The sequence below is a fragment of the Haliotis rubra genome, unplaced genomic scaffold (assembly GCF_003918875.1).
Source record: "Haliotis rubra isolate DU_JTF1 unplaced genomic scaffold, ASM391887v1 Scf700, whole genome shotgun sequence".
In the NCBI taxonomy this organism is placed as follows: Eukaryota; Metazoa; Mollusca; class Gastropoda; order Lepetellida; family Haliotidae; genus Haliotis; species Haliotis rubra.
The window spans coordinates 19203-39936 of record NW_025767414.1 but is presented as its reverse complement, the minus strand read 5'-3'; the positions used below and the strand labels follow the sequence as shown (position 1 = coordinate 39936).

General features: G+C 40.7%; 2 protein-coding genes and 12 non-coding genes across 14 annotated transcripts; all 14 read right to left on the bottom strand.

The window, feature by feature from the left end:
• Positions 1 to 5128: 5128 nt before the first annotated feature.
• Positions 5129 to 6258, bottom strand: LOC124258857 (NXPE family member 4-like). The gene has a single exon (XM_046692948.1). It carries the CDS (start codon positions 6082 to 6084, stop codon positions 5281 to 5283), a length of 804 nt encoding a protein of 267 aa, XP_046548904.1. The 5' UTR covers positions 6085 to 6258; the 3' UTR covers positions 5129 to 5280.
• LOC124258858 (NXPE family member 3-like) lies at positions 5969 to 12955 on the bottom strand. The gene is made up of 4 exons (XM_046692949.1): positions 12795 to 12955; positions 8020 to 8658; positions 7605 to 7668; positions 5969 to 6065 (listed from the first exon to the last, which is right to left on the bottom strand). The coding sequence occupies exons 1-3, from the start codon at positions 12884 to 12886 to the stop codon at positions 7623 to 7625; spliced, it is 777 nt and encodes a 258-aa protein (XP_046548905.1). The 5' UTR covers positions 12887 to 12955; the 3' UTR covers positions 5969 to 6065; positions 7605 to 7622.
• Positions 12956 to 14514: 1559 nt separating this feature from the next.
• On the bottom strand, positions 14515 to 14587 carry Trnaf-gaa. The gene has a single exon. It is a non-coding gene; the product is annotated as a tRNA-Phe (tRNA).
• A 355-nt stretch (positions 14588 to 14942) lies between these two features.
• Trnaf-gaa lies at positions 14943 to 15013 on the bottom strand. The gene has a single exon. It is a non-coding gene; the product is annotated as a tRNA-Phe (tRNA).
• A 353-nt stretch (positions 15014 to 15366) lies between these two features.
• Trnaf-gaa lies at positions 15367 to 15438 on the bottom strand. Its single transcript has one exon. It is a non-coding gene; the product is annotated as a tRNA-Phe (tRNA).
• Positions 15439 to 15791: 353 nt separating this feature from the next.
• Positions 15792 to 15862, bottom strand: Trnaf-gaa. The gene has a single exon. It is a non-coding gene; the product is annotated as a tRNA-Phe (tRNA).
• A 357-nt stretch (positions 15863 to 16219) lies between these two features.
• Trnaf-gaa lies at positions 16220 to 16290 on the bottom strand. The gene has a single exon. It is a non-coding gene; the product is annotated as a tRNA-Phe (tRNA).
• A 358-nt stretch (positions 16291 to 16648) lies between these two features.
• Positions 16649 to 16721, bottom strand: Trnaf-gaa. The gene has a single exon. It is a non-coding gene; the product is annotated as a tRNA-Phe (tRNA).
• A 357-nt stretch (positions 16722 to 17078) lies between these two features.
• On the bottom strand, positions 17079 to 17151 carry Trnaf-gaa. Its single transcript has one exon. It is a non-coding gene; the product is annotated as a tRNA-Phe (tRNA).
• A 356-nt stretch (positions 17152 to 17507) lies between these two features.
• On the bottom strand, positions 17508 to 17580 carry Trnaf-gaa. The gene has a single exon. It is a non-coding gene; the product is annotated as a tRNA-Phe (tRNA).
• A 354-nt stretch (positions 17581 to 17934) lies between these two features.
• Positions 17935 to 18006, bottom strand: Trnaf-gaa. The gene has a single exon. It is a non-coding gene; the product is annotated as a tRNA-Phe (tRNA).
• Positions 18007 to 18356: 350 nt separating this feature from the next.
• On the bottom strand, positions 18357 to 18428 carry Trnaf-gaa. Its single transcript has one exon. It is a non-coding gene; the product is annotated as a tRNA-Phe (tRNA).
• A 351-nt stretch (positions 18429 to 18779) lies between these two features.
• Trnaf-gaa lies at positions 18780 to 18852 on the bottom strand. The gene has a single exon. It is a non-coding gene; the product is annotated as a tRNA-Phe (tRNA).
• Positions 18853 to 19209: 357 nt separating this feature from the next.
• Positions 19210 to 19282, bottom strand: Trnaf-gaa. Its single transcript has one exon. It is a non-coding gene; the product is annotated as a tRNA-Phe (tRNA).
• Between the last annotated feature and the right edge of the window lie 1452 nt (positions 19283 to 20734).

The following is a 20734-nucleotide window of genomic DNA, read 5'->3' as shown; positions in this document are numbered from 1 at the left end:
ATTCAACAACCAGATGAATGGTCGAAGTCTAGTATTGCCCCACTACATATAAGTGGACCGTCAAATGATCCAAATACCTATCGAAGGATATCAGTTTTAAGCATTTTTTTGTAAAATATTTTCATCAACCATATATAACCGACTAAGAATATGACAGAGATATTTGATAAGATTGTTGAATCGCACGCTTGATTTAGACACGAGTATTCTACTATTGATAGCATGTTTATTTTAAGAGCATTGTTAGAGAAATAAATAACGAAGAAAAGAAGGAAATTATATGCAGCGTTCATAGACTTTAAGAAGGCCTTACGACAAAGCGACCAAAATCGTGGAAATTATGTAATCGCGTCGGAATAAAAGACAGATTATTTCAAATAATACATAATCTATATAATGATGCCTCTGCTTGTGTAAGACATAATAATAGTACGCATTCAGAATTCTTCAAATGTCCTATGGGTTTAAAACAGGGTTGCATTATGATCCCTTTGATATTGAATGTTCAGACTGATGTGGGCTACAACATATGCCTGATCTTGTAGATATATATTCACTTCTTTTTGCTGGCGACATAGTGTTGTTTTCTAATGTGGGTAAGGACCTTCAAAAATAGATAAACATTCTTTCTCCATTTTCCATCGAATGTGGTTTGAAAGTTCATATGGCAAAATCAAATATAATGGTATTCAGAAAGGGAAGTGTGTTAAGTACAAATGAAAATTGAGAATTTGATGGAGAAGAGTTAAAAGTTGTGAGTAATTATAAATAACTTGGTATATATTTCACTCCTCAGCTATCATGGAAATATGCTATAAGTAGAAGAGCTATGGAAGGGAAGCGAGCTTTAAATAGTGTTCTACAGAAATTGAATATGAACTGCTCTAAAAATAGCAAGATAATGTTCCATATTATCGATACCAAAATAGAACCAATCCTAACATACGGGTGTGAAATTTGGGGATAAGTAGGGGTGTGTAGAAATTTGGGGTTACGTAGGGGTGCGTAGAGTTCTAGTCACAGATCAGTTGAATTTAAACAACGTTGAGCTCGGACAGTCCTTGGATGGGTGACCGTGTTTGGCAGCCTGACTCCTGAGAGTTTCTCAGACACCAGTTCAGCCCCACAACGAAGCACATGTAACGAGTTTGTTTAAAATCATCTCTGTTCACCCAGCAGAAAATGGGTACCCGGTGGGACAAGTCATGTGACTAATAACCTTCTAGCGCCTCACAGGCAGCTTGGGTTATCCAGGGTAATAATGTGTTGGCGCTTTGAGCAAGCACAAGTGTGTGGAACAGGCGCGTTACAAATGGCCATTATTATATAATTCAGGTAATAGCTTGTAAGAGATATTTACAACTCGCCGTTTCCCTCTATTTGTTAACACTTTAGTAAGAGTCATTAAATATTGGCTTTAAAAAAACCAGGATGCCTGACCATAGATATGTACAAAATGTTACAGCATGTCACTTCTCTATGCCACTAACGGAGAAGTAAACTGGGTTAGCAGGGTAAGAAACATTTTATGCTCTAATGGATTTATGCATGTATGGGCAAATCAGTAGGTGCAAAACATAAATTTATTTTTCCAAGAATGTAAGCAAAGAAGAAGAGAGACGTATTCATATCAGACTTGTTTAATTCAATAAATAATACATCTAAAGTACAAAACTACAAATTGTTTAAGTATAGATTTGAAACTGAAGAACATATCAACTCACTACAAATAAATAAATTTAGGAGCACTTTGGCAAACATTCGTTGCGGCACACTCAGACAAGAAATAGAAACGGGAGGATGAACGGAGTCGAGTGTAAATTATCTAAATCGGGAGATATAGAGGATGAATACCATTTTCTTTTGGGATGTAGATCACTTTCACACATCGGAAAACAATATCTCAATGTCACAACAATTTTTTTACCTAATGGCAAATAATAATGAAAGCACTATTAGAATGAGTGAGTGAGTGAGTGAGTGAGTTTGGTTTTACGCCGCTTTTAGCAATATTCCAGCAATATCACGGCGGGGGACACCAGAAATGGGCTTAACACATTGCACCATGTGGGGACTCGAACCCGGGTCATCGGTATTGCGCACTATGCTATTATATTGTCTATGTATTCTATGTTGTAATAGGTCATTGCTCTGAATATCAACTGAAATAAAGAAATTGAAAAGACCATCCTCATAAAAACGTAGATGAATATCGTTAGCGCTTAGCAACAAATAGTCAAGCAAATTTAAACACACACACACACAAACACACACACACACAAGTCGTAGTAAGATATGACTAGGACTAAGCTCTAAGAAAGTAAGAGTAGCTGAGTGAGTATAGTGTTAAGCCGCTTTTAGCAATATTCCAGCAATATCACGGCGGGGAGACAAGAAATGGACTTCACACATTGTACCCATGTGGAGAATCGAACCGGGCCTTCGGCGTGACGAGCAAACGCATTAACCACTAGGCTACCCAACCGCCCCACGAAAGTAACATTATTCGTATGGAATATAATAATAGGTGATCGACAATCAAGATATTTACAACGTAAACCGACATGTATGGCGACTTCTGCATTAATACAATAACTGACTGACTGACTGACTGAGTTTGGTTTTACGCCGCTTTTAGCAATATTCCAGCAACATCACGGCGGGGGACACCAGAAATGGGCTTCACACATTGTGCCCATGTGGGGATTCGAACCCGGGTCTTCGGCGTGACGAGCCAACGCTTTAACCGTTAGGCTACCCCACCGCCCCTAATACAATAACATGTGTTCGATCATTTAGGAGTGTATGAAACATAAGTCCAAACTTGGTAATACACGATTTCAAGGGCATTTAAACCTGTGTCGAACAACATTTACAAGCATTCCACACCTTATCAATATTTGAAGACGATGACCTCATGCACATACGTCTATCGGGCGGTGGGGTAGCCTAGTGATTAAAGAGTTCAGTCGTCACGCCGAAGACCCGGGTTCGATTCCCCACATGGGTACAATGTGTGAAGCCCATTTCTGGTGTTCCCCGCCGTGATATTGCTGGAATATTGCTAAAAGCTGTGTAAAAACCAACTCATTCATTTACATACCTCTATCATACTTGTATGTTTCCCAAATGCACTGTTATTTCATGATCTGTGGGGGCCAAATGATAAATACATTGTGAACGTTTATGGGGTTCGAATGATAAGTATATTTACTTGAAAGTTTAATATTCAAAATCTCTTTATTCTGGTGTATGTAGGCCATCGGCCCGTAGTACAATATTACTTCATACAGCCAACAAACGGCTTGAACGCAGCTCATTCGCATAAAATAGATACATAGCTAGATTTCCTAACACAGTGGAATTGTCTACAGACATCAAAGTATTAAATTTGCATAATGATGGGTATGTATAATAGTTCACAGGAATATAAGATGTACGCAGATGATCATAGGCAGAACATATTAGGAGAAAATGATATTCATTTTCAATGTAAGCACCCGAACACATATGACATAATCTGAGATTCCTTGGCTTATTAATATATCTACCCGTCTCAATATGTAATTGATGAGAGCTGCAACGAAACTGTGCAAGAGCAATGCGAAATTGTTTCACATTTATACAACTTAAATATGTCTCAGGGCCAAATACATGTTTATACAGTGAATAGGAATAGGTTTTAGAACTAGATGTTAATGATTCATGCCAACCCTGTACATACATATGCTGTGCCCTAGTAATGAATTCAAAAAGAAATGACTCTAGGTTGTTAATACACTGGCTGTCCCATACATTACCAAATCCCATGCTATTTAATCAAAACCTAAGTTTTGAAGCCCAATTAATTTTACCGTGGGAAACATCCAGCAACACGAAATATCAGTTTTTCCCAATATAATGCCGGCATCGCGTTTTCCTAAAAAGTGTTATATAAGTTATAACACTTTTTTAGGAAAACGCGATGCCGGCATTATATTGGGAAAAAACTGATATTTCGTGTGGTGATATGTTGCATACATGAAACAGTTAGCCAAATATGATCGACATCTACATGAACTGTGTAAGCCGCCGTTACCCTTTATCTTACCTTCATGTAAAATACTTTAATTTCATTAACCAAGTTTCCGTGTCACCCCTCCCAGGATGGTGACAACTGGAAAAAAAATATTACCCGCTGCCACGGTAACCGCCAAACTATCCGCCGAGAAGCTGCATCACCAACAAGCGTATAACGTCATCATATGACGCTTGCAGTGCACAGAGTTCCAAAACCGTTCGATTAGCTGTTTTTGAATTCACTGTGTACACATTTATTTTACCGAATTTCACTGCTTTATTTAAACTATTTTATACATTGAATCGTTTGCACACTCAACTTAAATATAAATTAACCATTTTCATAGCAGTTTTTAGCTTGTCAGAATATGTTTCACTGATTGTAAAATTCCAGCCGAGAAACAGACGCCATTTTGTCATACAGTCGGTAAAAATGAAATATAATGATATTTTGTACACTTAACATAGCGGTAACATAAATGCGTTGTATCCTTCCTTGGATTCGCCAAAGAACAGCCATAGATAATGGTCTTTTTTAGAAACGTTGCCCCTCCCTTTTTTAAACCACAACAACTATTCTTAAAAACAAATAATTGTAATTAACCGTTACCACAAACTAAAGCAGCTAACACACACACAAATAAACTTTGAAACTGTGTATCATGAAGGTACATACACTGTCAGAGTTTCTAAAATACAGTCACTGTCAAAACACTGATATCGTCCGCTTGAGGTCACCTCCTCTGTGTATATAAAATAAACAAAATTCTCCATCCATCACAAGTGGTTGTTCTTACTGATTCTAAAAACACATGAAGAGTATAAAAATATGAACATTATGTCTATCTTCAAAGACGAGACACATCTAAAGGAACCCAATGAATGCCAAGGTAGATGACCGATTGTGGGGGAGAAGAAAAGAATACCGCACTCAGCAATATTCCAGCTATATGGCGGCGGTCTGTAAATAATCGAGTCTGGACCAGACAATGCAGTGATCAACGGCATGAGCATCGATCTATATAATTGGGATGCGATGACATGTGTCAACCAAGTCAGCGAGCCTGACCACCCGATCTGGTTAGTCGACTCTTACGACAAACAAGGGTTACTAAAGATCAATTCTCAAACGGATTTTCTAGGGTAGGATTTGAGGACACAAAACTTTCACGGTGGCAATACAGACATCAAAGCATACGTCCACATGACGTAACAGCATCTTCATTTTCTAAAGCACAGAAGTGACATCATGTTGTGCACCTTGTCTCTCACCGTGTTCCCATCTGGGTGGCAATCCCGGGATGGTTTAGCCATTGTCAAGTCCCAGAAATCTAAATAAATAATCTGGTGCTGCAGTGAAGCAAATGCCTCATGCCAAATATCAGCGTACAGAAGACCCCAGTAAGATAACATACCAATGGCATCCGAATGTCTAAAAAATGCATGTGGGCCACGAACTGCAAGTGTTACATTAGGAGCGCGTGCCAAGAGGTTCTTTACTGAAGGAACAAGTCCCTGAACATGTCGCCTGAACACGTCCGGGTGGACAAGCGTGAAATGAACGTACATATACAGCACTACGATGTCCTTGGTTGTGTTCGGGAGACGGTCCATTACGACATGTTGTCCCTGGTTTGTGGACCAGTCATAGCGTCGACCTCCATGATAGAATGGTTCTTCATGAGCATGCCAGGAAATTGAAAAATTGTGTTTAACATCTGTGTCAATGGTAGGTATATGCGCATCGCTATGGGAAGGAAAACGTAAAATTGAATGAAGAATCTCTTTGAACTGATTACTTGTTGAGTCCCCATGAAGCCAGAGGGTCTTTCCTTTCAAGCATTGTCTGTAAGCATCAGTGGTGCGGGGCAGAGTGTCAGTACACAACAGCGAATGCCACTTATTGTTGACAAAGAAACCATTTGGCGACTCTTGTTGCCATGTGACCACCGGTGCCAGCTTGCTGCATGGAGTCCTAGGGGCTGCCATGTCCATACCATTAGAAGCTGTTAAAAGAAATAACATCGCAGGAAGAATTTAAAATGATCATACATACATATATATTTATGAGTGTGTTGTAGGTAATCAGGATGACATACCTACCCCAAAAGTGACGTAGGTGCTATTAGGGCTGCGCAATATCACCGGTATTTACCGGTTCAGACATGAAAACGATACGTATTGCGACACGCTGATCGAAAACCGGTATTTTGAAATGCATTCGGAAAACTTCGTAACACTCGGAAATCTTCGGGTATTTCCGTTTTTCACAAAGGAAGTCAAGTTAAGGTCGGTTTGAAATTGTGTTCTTAATTTTTGTTCAAGTGTTTCGCAATGGTTTGGATCTGAATGTTTTAAATATTTACTCATTAATGACCAGTGATCTCTGATATGTCCTGACCAGGTCAAGTTGCTGTCTAGAATCTCAGGGCTTTTTTTTGACAGTTCAGAAACTAGTTCACACTAGTAACCACTGTGTTGTGCCAAATATTATTTACATTTTCATTTTGTCATGAATAATAGTTTTTATTAAAGCTCAATCAAGCATAGTGATTTTGTTGTGTGTTTGCTTTATAAATCAAGCACTAAACTCGATTGTAAGTAGTTTTGTGTTAAAAAACCCTCTCGCAATATATTGCAATATATATCGCAATATATGCTTTCACATCGCAATATGAGTGCAATTTCTGAGTACCTTACATAGGGCTTACAGTGACATAAAACTACACTCAGTCAATCATTTTGACAGCTTGACTCCTGACAGTTTCTAGGAATTCAGTTCACAAGTAAGACATCAGTTCTATCAAAATTACCTCTGTTCGCCCAGCAGAAAATGGGTATAACCTTCTAGCGCCTATCATGCAGCTTGGGTTATCCGGGCTAATAGTAATACACAGATTGTTTTGGCGTTTCGCGCATGCAATGTACATGGAGACATGCACATGAAAATTGGACTGTTATGTTTTACAAATTAAGATTAAAATGCTGCAGAGAGGGTTCGGGTGATCCTGGCACAGTCAGGCTGGTAAGGCTCATTATCAGCTCAAGGCCCTTAGCCCCTCTACACGCAGTCCAGACAGCGAGTGGGACTTCTCCCAGGAAACGCTGCCTAGTTGAACCCACCAAGAACATTCCGGAGAATATGAAGGTTCCCCAACACTGCAGCCTTCTGGAGTACTCAGAGTGTCAGAAGGGCTGTGCTCCCGGTAGAGAACCCGGGCACTCTCCTGATCTGCGCCAAGAGGTCAGGAGGTACCAAACCAAGGGCACCGAAAACATTGGAAGTCTGACGACAGTGTACTAGGGATGCAAGCGAGACATTTCAAAGGCGAGGTCCGCATATTTATCATGCTTTTCCTGAATCTGACCAATCACGTTGCTGTCAAAAGGGACAGAAAATTCTGTCCTTTCTGTCAACACTATGAATGGACGGTTTGGCAAGTGACACTCGCAGTGGGCGATTTGTTCAGTAGTGACACATTGCATCCTTTGTGTCAACACTATCGGTGAATGTGAACGGTATACAAAACGAAACGCGTACTTACTTCCGTTGACAGACACCTTCACTGAACTCTGTAAAATATCGTTTTTTTTGGATCCTCCACAGATCTGCGATATAAACAAAACATATTGAATAACTTGATGAAAGTTCCTTTAAGTAAAAGAGGCTTTTCCACTCATATTATGTGAATTTACTAACAAGACCTTTTCAGCGACTGAAGCTTGCTGCGGTCACTTGGGTGAGTCTATATTATTATTTATTACTCTTTTCGAAGGTTCGAGATGATTCTCGTTCCTTCTACAATTTCTTGTAATTTCGATCGTTTTCATGTCATTTCGTTTTTCATGCGAAAACACAAGACGTTGTAGCCTTTCAACTGACCAATCTACCAAATTATTTGTAAACCTGATAACCAATAACGGAACGATAGGTTAAACGATACCAGAGATCATACATACAGACGCTGGATGCCCTTCTCTGTGGTATTGAGAATGTAAAGTCCGTATGAACTATATGAATGCGACCATGTATTACAAGTCAACTGTTTGATTTTGGACTTCCTGCAGTAATAACTGTAACCGTCGTTCTCTTTCGTGAAATTACACCATTCGTTCTTTAAGGACTTTTCTTGTCTAATTGAGCACTGCGTGGCATCCGTGAGATTGTTTGCTTGATATTCAGCTAAAAGTGTCCAGAGACTGCCATACTTTTGAAATATCATGTAGCTGAGAACGATCTCCTCCCTTCTCGTAGCAATGAATGCCTTAATTGTTGCTCTTCCTGACCATGCAGCCTTAAACAAAGCAGTATAACTTCCATTATTGAAGTCCGCTACCCGACCGGAAACTAAAGCTGCTCTCTCAGGGTTCTCCATCCAAACTCTCAACAAATCGCCTCCCGTCTTCTTGTGGTTGCCATTCCTATCATACAGATCAATTTGCACTTGAACCTGATCTCCTAAATTGTAGACTTTGTGGGCGTGTTTGAGATATATGCGTGATTTGATCGGATCAGCCATCAAGGAAGGTACAAAGATTGTTCCATAACGCATAGTCTCTTCTGTGAGATAGGTCACTCCTCTTGCAGGAAGGTAGACACTGAAACAATACAAATTACTTTTGGATCAGTCGTGGTGTATGTTCGAGAACTGCCATACCAATAGTTTTAGAAACATATATTGTACATACAAAACAGCAATTCCAGAGAATTATATGACCCAATTTCCTGTCAAAAATAGAATGTATTTGGCGTAAAAGTCAAAGTAGTGATGACAAATATGTGAATGGCGATCTTTTTTTTGTAGACGTTTATAGTCGTTTCCATTCTTGGTGCTTCTTGTCTGATGATGACATTTCAGAATGTTGCCCTCGCCAAAACTGATTCAGTCACATATTACAAAGACTTTAAATTCGTTCTAAATACAGAGGCTTATCTATTAACGGTCAAGAATAAGGAATTAAGAAGATTAGTGTTTTTGTTACGTTCATCCAAATTACAGATAAGAATCAACACGGGAATATGGTAAGGGTTGCCATGGGCGGATCCAGGAAATTTTGAAAGGAGTGGGTTCAGGGGGGTCGAACCCCCTGAATCCCCAATTGGCTCCGCCAACGCAATCAAAATCTTCAATGTGATTTTCAAAAGGGGGCAGGATAATGCCGCTCGTAGGAAACGGCCTGGGGTTGAGGTTGAACTTGTCTTGTATACATGTACTTGTATGTCATGTCTTGTGTAACCAATTAAAGAAGTTTGAACTCAACGTATCCCTTCGACTTCGTCAACGTATTCTTCGTCTTAACTATGAGCTAATTCACACGATGACCACGTGCACGCGTTGACAATATTTCATTTCTATTGGTCACAAAATTAATCGTGCCAGAGCCGCCGATTGGCTGTAGCCTTCATTAAGAAAAATGGTATCACCCATGTAACGAGCTTTGACAATGTGATCCTTTATTTCGCCAATATTTATTTCATCAATAATATTTAAAAGTTGTTACAAATGCAATGATACATTATAGTATTTAGTTTGCATTTGTGTCACATTCTTACTCATAAGAAACATTTCATAAATTTAGTTTCGGTGGAATTGTTGTGCACTACTACTCAGTGATCCCTTATGGTAGGGGAGTGGACCAGGCCATTCAGTAATTAGGGGTGACCAGCATGGCCCAATCAATTAGTGTGCTATTTGAATCTGCATTTTGGGAGGTCTGCGTTATGGTGTCCTCCAATTACGCAGACAGCCAGTTCGCAGACACCTTAAAACAACAACAATTACGGCCCAGTGAACAGATTATCTACCACCTGTTACCTACACATTATAATGGAATAGTCCAAATAAAAACACAGGAACAAACTGAAGCTATATTATCTATTTTGAAAGATGGACGAAAAGACAGTAATTTGAATTTTTATTGCTGCAATAAAAAAACAGTATATTTTCATAAACATTTCGGTTTAACCTTCTAGTCTGACGGGAGTCGGCATCATGATATTGAAAACATTAGCTTAGCTATTAGAAATTGCGACACTGTTGTATCATATAAATCAAATAAAGACAAATGTGAACCTAAATATTATTCATATGGAATAAAGAAGTTATATGTTTTGCACACAATATTAAGATACATGACGAGTGCACTTAATTACGATATATTTAGAATAAATATTTAAGGAGGATGCGATGACGAGGAGGAGGACGTGGAGGATGACGTGGAGGAGAATGTTTGAGGAAATAAATACCGGTCATTAGTATATCAGTCCAACAGTCAGAAGAGAATGCCGAGTCAACGCCGCACGTCTAGTTTGATTCATATTTTGAAAACACCTCATAAACTGAGGCGCTTGAACGATGAGAAACGCCGAATTATTTCCCTCTACGTGAGAGGAGTTGTGAAACTGGGACCCCCTGGACGGAAATCGTTAAAGGCAGTGGTTAAAATATAGACTATAGATAACCATTCAACCTTAAAACAGCATAGGTAAGGTGAACTGAATATTCAACAGTGCGAAATGTGTTTCAAAACATGGACTTGCCGTTTAAACAATCGCGCCTTGAAGCAGCAGAAGGTGTATAGAGTGACTGAAATGTTGACCTCCATGTTCCAGAGTAAATCCTATTGTCCATTCGTATATCACATCTTTGTATTGAATCGATTGACTTGAATCAATAAATGATATGAATGAATTGCTTGTTTTGTTGTGTGTTTTTTTTGCATAGAATATAATCTTCACATACCTCGATGATAATATGTGTAGTCCCTAGACAGACATCGACACCCATTCACACTATTACATCTAAAAAGTAAAATGTCATCATTGAAATTGTGAGTTTAAACGCGTATTTTACATGGATTTACCTTCACAAGGATGAGTGCATTACGCACAAACGCTACACCCTCCTGTTATCAATGTGTAACTGTTTACAGTTCGGATGGTCTGAAAATACCCAGAGTTATGTTGACCCTAGACATGTGTGCGGGTGAGTTCATTCATCAGAAATCTGTTATTTACGATGTGTTTATAAATACGAACTGCTAGCCACACCCATATTTCATGTCGTGGTTAGAACCGTAATTGATCTATTGAAAGGTGTCATACATTCGTGTTCAGTTCTATGTATAAAATCTACACGCACATACATTCCTACAATACCACAATTCATTCAAATGTATTAAATACCGGTTACATTTAATACACAAACACACAACAACAACAATAACAAAACAAAGGTTGATTGAGGGGGTTATATATCATATAACTCAAATATACCAAATGTACAATACATCTTCCCTAACTTATCATAAATACGGTACACAGCTGGTCACACAATGTATGAATGGGAACCATCACCGGTAGGCGAGGTGGGTATGTTGACATTGTTATGGCCGGTATGTTGACATTGTTATGGCCGGTATGTTGACATTGTTATGGCCGGTATGTTGACATTGTTATGGCCGGTATGTTGACATTGTTATGGCCGTGGCCGGTATGTTGACATTGTTAGGCCGGTATGTTGACATTGTTAGGCCGGTATGTTGACATTGTTATGGCCGGTATGTTGACATTGTTATGGCCGGTATGTTGACATTGTTATGGCCGGTATGCTGACATTGTTATGGCCGGTATGTTGACATTGTTATGGCCGGTATGTTGACATTGTTATGGCCGGTATGTTGACATTGTTATGGCCGGTATGTTGACATTGTTATGGCCGGTATGTTGACATTGTTAGGCCGGTATGTTGACATTGTTAGGCCGGTATGTTGACATTGTTAGGCCGGTATGTTGACATTGTTAGGCCGGTATGTTGACATGGTTATGGCCGGTTGCTTAGTCTATCTGCTACACACTAGCTATGAATACACCTGCTTCGACTGAATGAATATTTCCAATGAAACATTTCCCTCGCGTTTAAAATGTTCATGTTAAACTATGGTATCTGTTCGAATGAAGGATGAATATTGCAAACATGAAATACGTTGCTTTCCTCTACATGTCTTATTTATTGCTTCTATCTCTCTCCAAACAGCTTGTCTAACTTTCACGGTGAGCAACTTGTAGACCGTACGGGATGAATTTGATCCAGCTAGACGTACATTTTTGGTACGTACCGCCGTCTCCATGTTAGCACCTCTTCTTGTTTACGCAAACAATCCCCATTTTTCAATCGGGTCACTTATATAATTAGTCGATGTCATGGTGTTGTTGTTTATTTACATAGTCACGTGGCTTCACTGTACATATCTATATCTCTCCAACAAACGTTTTCTTAGTTAACTTCTGTTGTACATTATTGGGAGGGGTCTTAAACACAATCAAACCTCTCAGTGACAAACATGTTTTTATATTCGATAGTAATTGATAGTAAAATCAATTTTGAGAAGAGAAATCATTTATCATTTAATCACAACAAGTTCTATTTACCCACAATCAAACCTGTTTCAGGCTCACCCTGCTCTACTCGCTAGACAGTGGACTGTTCCAGTATACCCGTAGGCGTTACCATAATTAACCTTCTAGTTAATGTCTAGTTCTAGTGTCTGTCAAATGGGTGTCTGTCAACTGGGAGATAACCTGCGTTATGGGAGTAAACCCGCCGAAAGGTGACAGAAACAATTAAGCTCGTGGGAACGGTGAGGTCACTAGATCGTGTCTGGGGTCATTTCTATAACCTGGAGTCACCTAAAGCGATACCACGATCGGAATTTATACATGCAATGATACTTACTGTGATGGGTTCAATGTATTCCATTTTAAATGTAGATACACAAATAGGATAGCCGCACTGAAACAGGCAATGGCAACAAATTGTTTCTTCATGACAGAACAACTGGTTCGTGTCCACTCCTCTACAGCTTGGGACCAAATATCTGCAGGTAATCGATCTGACCTCAGTTATCAATAGATTGGCGCGTTTTAGCGAATGTTCACAGCGTTCTAACCTAAAAAATGCGTTCTCGGTACAGATAGCCTGCGACCTCGTTGTATCGCGGTGCTTGACATAGATAACCTTAATCGTAAATAAAATTGTGAACACCCTGCTGGTTTTCAAAAAGGAAACAAGCGACTGACCTGCCGATTAACATATGCAAATCTCCGCCAAGAGGGGTGTATCGCGCGGAAAAACGGAAATACCGTTTGCCGCGATACCATGAATGCAGCGAGGTCCGAGTATACCTAGATCTGGGCAAACCTCTTTTGCACAATATCAAGATGTTGTTTTTTTATTCTGTCCTTGCAAATGCTCCATTTTGGCAACGGATGTCGGCACTGGATGAAACGATCTACGGATCAAGGATGCATTCTTACGATCGGCCTTCTGCCCAAAATACGTTGTTTGTTAACTGACTGACTGACTAACTGAGTTTGGTTTTACGCCGCTTTTAGCAATATTCCAGCAACATCACGGCGGAGGATACCAGAAATGGGCTTCACACATTGTACCCATATTTGTTAACAGCGGAATTTACTGAGAGTGGACCATGTTGCCAAGTTCTTCCCTTTTCTTGATTGACAACGGTATTTCTCAGCTTCCACCTTTCAGTACGGAAGTGTTCGATTACAGCCAGGAGTTTGTTGCGGTGTTTATACTCTTCCTACTTCTCTTCCAGACTGTGGGATTGTTTAACTCTATACCTAATTTTGCGAGCACACGCACGCACACGCACACGCTTGTATCCAGCTCAGCTGCTCAAAGGCGCTTTGTTTTCTCCCTCGATCACTGGATGTCAATCTCAACGTCACGTCGTATTATCAATCTCAACTCCCTGGGATCATGTGGCCACCATCTGTTCATATACCAACGGATTCGTGGGTTCTTTTAAGTGCACAGGGTTGTGTACTGTACACTAGGGGTTGTGTCAACATTGAAAGAGTCTGCACACAAAGTTGACTCTAAGGTTTTTACACCCGGTCCCAAGTGGGATCAATACCGTTACCTCAAGCTCGTTGCATCACTAGCCTGGCGCTTTAGCCAGTTCGCCCACCACGCCCACCACGCCCACAGCAGTTGATGTAACATGTCAAAGGTTTCACGCGCATTGCTAACACATTCAAATGCGAAATATCTGTAAGAAGGACAGTAAAACATCAGCAACATATCAAAACTAACCATTTCAAATATCAAAATATAATACTACGGAGTATGTGAGTCAGGTTGTCCAGACAATATCACACCGAAATTGGTTTGCAGACCACTGAACAGATACATGTATACCCTTGTGCTGACCAGCCATTCGTCAGGCAGGGCAAGTCAAAAGTCACAGGGAAGTAGTAGTGCCATGAACGTTTGGAATCTCTGCTGAAAAGGGGTTAATGAATATATTCTCATGTAAAATATTTTGCATGTGCTCTACGAGGTGGATCACTTTTGACAACTGGTCAGAGATGAATAAACCCTTAAACTGACTGCAAAAAAATGTGGTCAGCCGCCAGAGTCCTGCACTCTGTGCCGGAACCCGGGATTGAACCGGGGGCCTTTAGATCTTCAGTCTAACGCTCTCCCAACTGAGCTATTCCGGCCGACGAGCATGTCTGTCATTTCAAACGAACTGTATATAGCGCGAGCTAATTGCTTACTTTCCAGATGAAGGCTGTGTTTTCATTTGAAATTGGTTTGCAGACCACTGAACAGATACATGTATACTCTTGTGCTGACCAGCAATTCGTCAGGCAGGGCAAGTCAAAAGTCACAGGGAAGTAGTAGTGCCATGAACGTTTGGAATCTCTGCTGAAAAGGGGTTAATGAATATATTCTCATGTAAAATATTTTGCATGTACTCTACGAGGTGGATCACTTTTGACAACTGGTCAGAGATGAATAAACCCTTAAACTGACTGCAAAAAATGTGGTCAGCCGCCAGAGTCCTGCACTCTGTGCCGGAACCCGGATTGAACCGGGGCCTTTAGATCTTCAGTCTAACGCTCTCCCAACTGAGCTATTCCGGCCGACGAGCATGTCTGTCATTTCAAACGAACTGTATATAGCGCGAGCTAATTGCTTACTTTCCAGATGAAGGCTGTGTTTTCATTTGAAATTGGTTTGCAGACCACTGAACAGATACATGTATACTCTTGTGCTGACCAGCAATTCGTCAGGCAGGGCAAGTCAAAAGTCACAGGAAGTAGTAGTGCCATGAACGTTTGGAATCTCTGCTGAAAAGGGGTTAATGAATATATTCTCATGTAAAATATTTTGCATGTACTCTACGAGGTGGATCACTTTTGACAACTGGTCAGAGATGAATAAACCCTTAAACTGACTGCAAAAATGTGGTCAGCCGCCAGAGTCCTGCACTCTGTGCCGGAACCCGGGATTGAACCGGGGCCTTTAGATCTTCAGTCTAACGCTCTCCCAACTGAGCTATTCCGGCCGACGAGCATGTCTGTCATTTCAAACGAACTGTATATAGCGCGAGCTAATTGCTTACTTTCCAGATGAAGGCTGTGTTTTCATTTGAAATTGGTTTGCAGACCACTGAACAGATACATGTATACTCTTGTGCTGACCAGCAATTCGTCAGGCAGGGCAAGTCAAAAGTCACAGGAAGTAGTAGTGCCATGAACGTTTGGAATCTCTGCTGAAAAGGGGTTAATGAATATATTCTCATGTAAAATATTTTGCATGTACTCTACGAGGTGGATCACTTTTGACAACTGGTCAGAGATGAATAAACCCTTAAACTGACTGCAAAAATGTGGTCAGCCGCCAGAGTCCTGCACTCTGTGCCGGAACCCGGATTGAACCGGGGCCTTTAGATCTTCAGTCTAACGCTCTCCCAACTGAGCTATTCCGGCCGACGAGCATGTCTGTCATTTCAAACGAACTGTATATAGCGCGAGCTAATTGCTTACTTTCCAGATGAAGGCTGTGTTTTCATTTGAAATTGGTTTGCAGACCACTGAACAGATACATGTATACTCTTGTGCTGACCAGCAATTCGTCAGGCAGGGCAAGTCAAAAGTCACAGGGAAGTAGTAGTGCCATGAACGTTTGGAATCTCTGCTGAAAAGGGGTTAATGAATATATTCTCATGTAAAATATTTTGCATGTGCTCTACGAGGTGGATCACTTTTGACAACTGGTCAGAGATGAATAAACCCTTAAACTGACTGCAAAAAAAATGTGGTCAGCCGCCAGAGTCCTGCACTCTGTGCCGGAACCCGGATTGAACCGGGGCCTTTAGATCTTCAGTCTAACGCTCTCCCAACTGAGCTATTCCGGCCGACGAGCATGTCTGTCATTTCAAACGAACTGTATATAGCGCGAGCTAATTGCTTACTTTCCAGATGAAGGCTGTGTTTTCATTTGAAATTGGTTTGCAGACCACTGAACAGATACATGTATACTCTTGTGCTGACCAGCCATTCGTCAGGCAGGGCAAGTCAAAAGTCACAGGGAAGTAGTAGTGCCATGAACGTTTGGAATCTCTGCTGAAAAGGGGTTAATGAATATATTCTCATGTAAAATATTTTGCATGTATACTCTACGAGGTGGATCACTTTTGACAACTGGTCAGAGATGAATAAACCCTTAAACTGACTGCAAAAAAATGTGGTCAGCCGCCAGAGTCCTGCACTCTGTGCCGGAACCCGGGATTGAACCGGGGGCCTTTAGATCTTCAGTCTAACGCTCTCCCAACTGAGCTATTCCGGCCGACGAGCATGTCTGTCATTTCAAACGAACTGTATATAGCGCGAGCTAATTGCTTACTTTCCAGATGAAGGCTGTGTTTTCATTTGAAATTGGTTTGCAGACCACTGAACAGATACATGTATACTCTTGTGCTGACCAGCAATTCGTCAGGCAGGGCAAGTCAAAAGTCACAGGGAAGTAGTAGTGCCATGAACGTTTGGAATCTCTGCTGAAAAGGGGTTAATGAATATATTCTCATGTAAAATATTTTGCATGTGCTCTACGAGGTGGATCACTTTTGACAACTGGTCAGAGATGAATAAACCCTTAAACTGACTGCAAAAAAAATGTGGTCAGCCGCCAGAGTCCTGCACTCTGTGCCGGAACCCGGGATTGAACCGGGGGCCTTTAGATCTTCAGTCTAACGCTCTCCCAACTGAGCTATTCCAGCCGACGAGCATGTCTGTCATTTCAAACGAACTGTATATAGCGCGAGCTAATTGCTTACTTTCCAGATGAAGGCTGTGTTTTCATTTGAAATTGGTTTGCAGACCACTGAACAGATACATGTATACTCTTGTGCTGACCAGCAATTCGTCAGGCAGGGCAAGTCAAAAGTCACAGGGAAGTAGTAGTGCCATGAACGTTTGGAATCTCTGCTGAAAAGGGGTTAATGAATATATTCTCATGTAAAATATTTTGCATGTGCTCTACGAGGTGGATCACTTTTGACAACTGGTCAGAGATGAATAAACCCTTAAACTGACTGCAAAAAAATGTGGTCAGCCGCCAGAGTCCTGCACTCTGTGCCGGAACCCGGGATTGAACCGGGGGCCTTTAGATCTTCAGTCTAACGCTCTCCCAACTGAGCTATTCCGGCCGACGAGCATGTCTGTCATTTCAAACGAACTGTATATAGCGCGAGCTAATTGCTTACTTTCCAGATGAAGGCTGTGTTTTCATTTGAAATTGGTTTGCAGACCACTGAACAGATACATGTATACTCTTGTGCTGACCAGCAATTCGTCAGGCAGGGCAAGTCAAAAGTCACAGGGAAGTAGTAGTGCCATGAACGTTTGGAATCTCTGCTGAAAAGGGGTTAATGAATATATTCTCATGTAAAATATTTTGCATGTACTCTACGAGGTGGATCACTTTTGACAACTGGTCAGAGATGAATAAACCCTTAAACTGACTGCAAAAATGTGGTCAGCCGCCAGAGTCCTGCACTCTGTGCCGGAACCCGGATTGAACCGGGGGCCTTTAGATCTTCAGTCTAACGCTCTCCCAACTGAGCTATTCCGGCCGACGAGCATGTCTGTCATTTCAAACGAACTGTATATAGCGCGAGCTAATTGCTTACTTTCCAGATGAAGGCTGTGTTTTCATTTGAAATTGGTTTGCAGACCACTGAACAGATGCATGTATACTCTTGTGCTGACCAGCAATTCGTCAGGCAGGGCAAGTCAAAGTCACAGGGAAGTAGTAGTGCCATGAACGTTTGGAATCTGCTGAAAAGGGTTAATGAATATATTCTCATGTAAAATATTTTGCATGTGCTCTACGAGGTGGATCACTTTTGACAACTGGTCAGAGATGAATAAACCCTTAAACTGACTGCAAAAATGTGGTCAGCCGCCAGAGTCCTGCACTCTGTGCCGGAACCCCGATTGAACCGGGGGCCTTTAGATCTTCAGTCTAACGCTCTCCCAACTGAGCTATTCCGGCCGACGAGCATGTCTGTCATTTCAAACGAACTGTATATAGCGCGAGCTAATTGCTTACTTTCCAGATGAAGGCTGTGTTTTCATTTGAAATTGGTTTGCAGACCACTGAACAGATGCATGTATACTCTTGTGCTGACCAGCAATTCGTCAGGCAGGGCAAGTCAAAAGTCACAGGAAGTAGTAGTGCCATGAACGTTTGGAATCTCTGCTGAAAAGGGTTAATGAATATATTCTCATGTAAAATATTTTGCATGTATTCTACGAGGTGGATCACTTTGACAACTGGTCAGAGATGAATAAACCCTTAAACTGACTGCAAAAATGTGGTCAGCCGCCAGAGTCCTGCACTCTGTGCCGGAACCCGGGATTGAACCGGGGCCCTTTAGATCTTCAGTCTAACGCTCTCCCAACTGAGCTATTCCGGCCGACGAGCATGTCTGTCATTTCAAACGAACTGTATATAGCGCGAGCTAATTGCTTACTTTCCAGATGAAGGCTGTGTTTTCATTTGAAATTGGTTTGCAGACCACTGAACAGATACATGTATACTCTTGTGCTGACCAGCAATTCGTCAGGGAGGGCAAGTCAAAAGTCACAGGGAAGTAGTAGTGCCATGAACGTTTGGAATCTCTGCTGAAAAGGGGTTAATGAATATATTCTCATGTAAAATATTTTGCATGTGCTTCTACGAGGTGGATCACTTTTGACAACTGGTCAGAGATGAATAAACCCTTAAACTGACTGCAAAAAAATGTGGTCAGCCGCCAGAGTCCTGCACTCTGTGCCGGAACCCGGGATTGAACCGGGGGCCTTTAGATCTTCAGTCTAACGCTCTCCCAACTGAGCTATTCCGGCCGACGAGCATGTCTGTCATTTCAAACGAACTGTATATAGCGCGAGCTAATTGCTTACTTTCCAGATGAAGGCTGTGTTTTCATTTGAAATTGGTTTGCAGACCACTGAACAGATACATGTATTCTCTTGTGCTGACCAGCAATTCGTCAGGCAGGGCAAGTCAAAAGTCACAGGGAAGTAGTAGTGCCATGAACGTTTGGAATCTCTGCTGAAAAGGGTTAATGAATATATTCTCATGTAAAATATTTTGCATGTATTCTACGAGGTGGATCACTTTTGACAACTGGTTTTTTTTTCAGTCTTTTAATAAAATGTTTATTCATGTAATTGATATGTACAATAAAATATGTTAAGAGATATGATCACAGATTTCCATTGAAGTCATCGCTGATGCTCCTAGGCATCAAACGGATGTTTAAAGATTAAATTGTCACCATCAACATTTATACAATCTAGAGGGAGAACATAGCGTTCAATAAATTTATATGATTGTTTGTCACGTTGGTATTTTGACCATAACAATTTGAAATGATGACGAACGTAACTTTTGAACAGCTTATTTAGGTCTATTCGACCTTGTTGCAGAGTCATAATAGTTCTTCTCTTAAATACTGAGATTCTATAAATGGAAAGCAAAAGGTTGATGCATGCTTCGCTTGTTTTTACTTCTTTTGATTGAAATCCAAATAGAAGCCAACTTGTAAGTTGCTGTAAAGTGTAACCAACGTTTTTAAAAGCTCAGTGAACAAATCTTTGAAAATACCAACAGTGTCATTTAATTCGTCACAAAACACAAACATATGGAAAATGTCTTCAACTTCATTCTTGCACACAATACATTCACGTGCAGGAACTTTGTCATACTTGTATAACTTGTCATAAGTATATATTATGTTATGACATATCTTAAAATCAAGGTTAATTTGTTCTGCAGATTTATCACTTTGAAATACCCACTTCCATGTTTTATCCCAATCCACAATAATTGCAAACTTATCCCAGTATGTTATAGACGTTGGGCTAACAAAAGTCTCTTTAAAACAAATCATAAGTAAACCTTACCGAGAGCTCTTTGGACGAAATTGCCCTATTATCTGCAGAACAATATACTTCATGATGAATATTTTATTAATCTCTCGTGCTTTGGTATTTATGCTGTTACACCACTCCTCAGGCAGAGATGATATAATAACATTATATGCATTTTCAGCGACTGAGCATGGTATATCAATCTGTCTTTCCTCAAGTATTTCCACAACAGCGGAACGAGATAAAAACCCAGGGATGAATTCATAAGAAATGTCTTTAACTTCAATTAACCCAGCTTGAATAAACGACTGAAAGAGCAGTGTTTTCCCTTGAAAACGCACGTGTGGATTTTGAAATAAAGGTTGGTTCATGATCTCCTCGTGCTCAGTCGGAAAATGTCTGTTGCTGCACGTGATTTCGTCC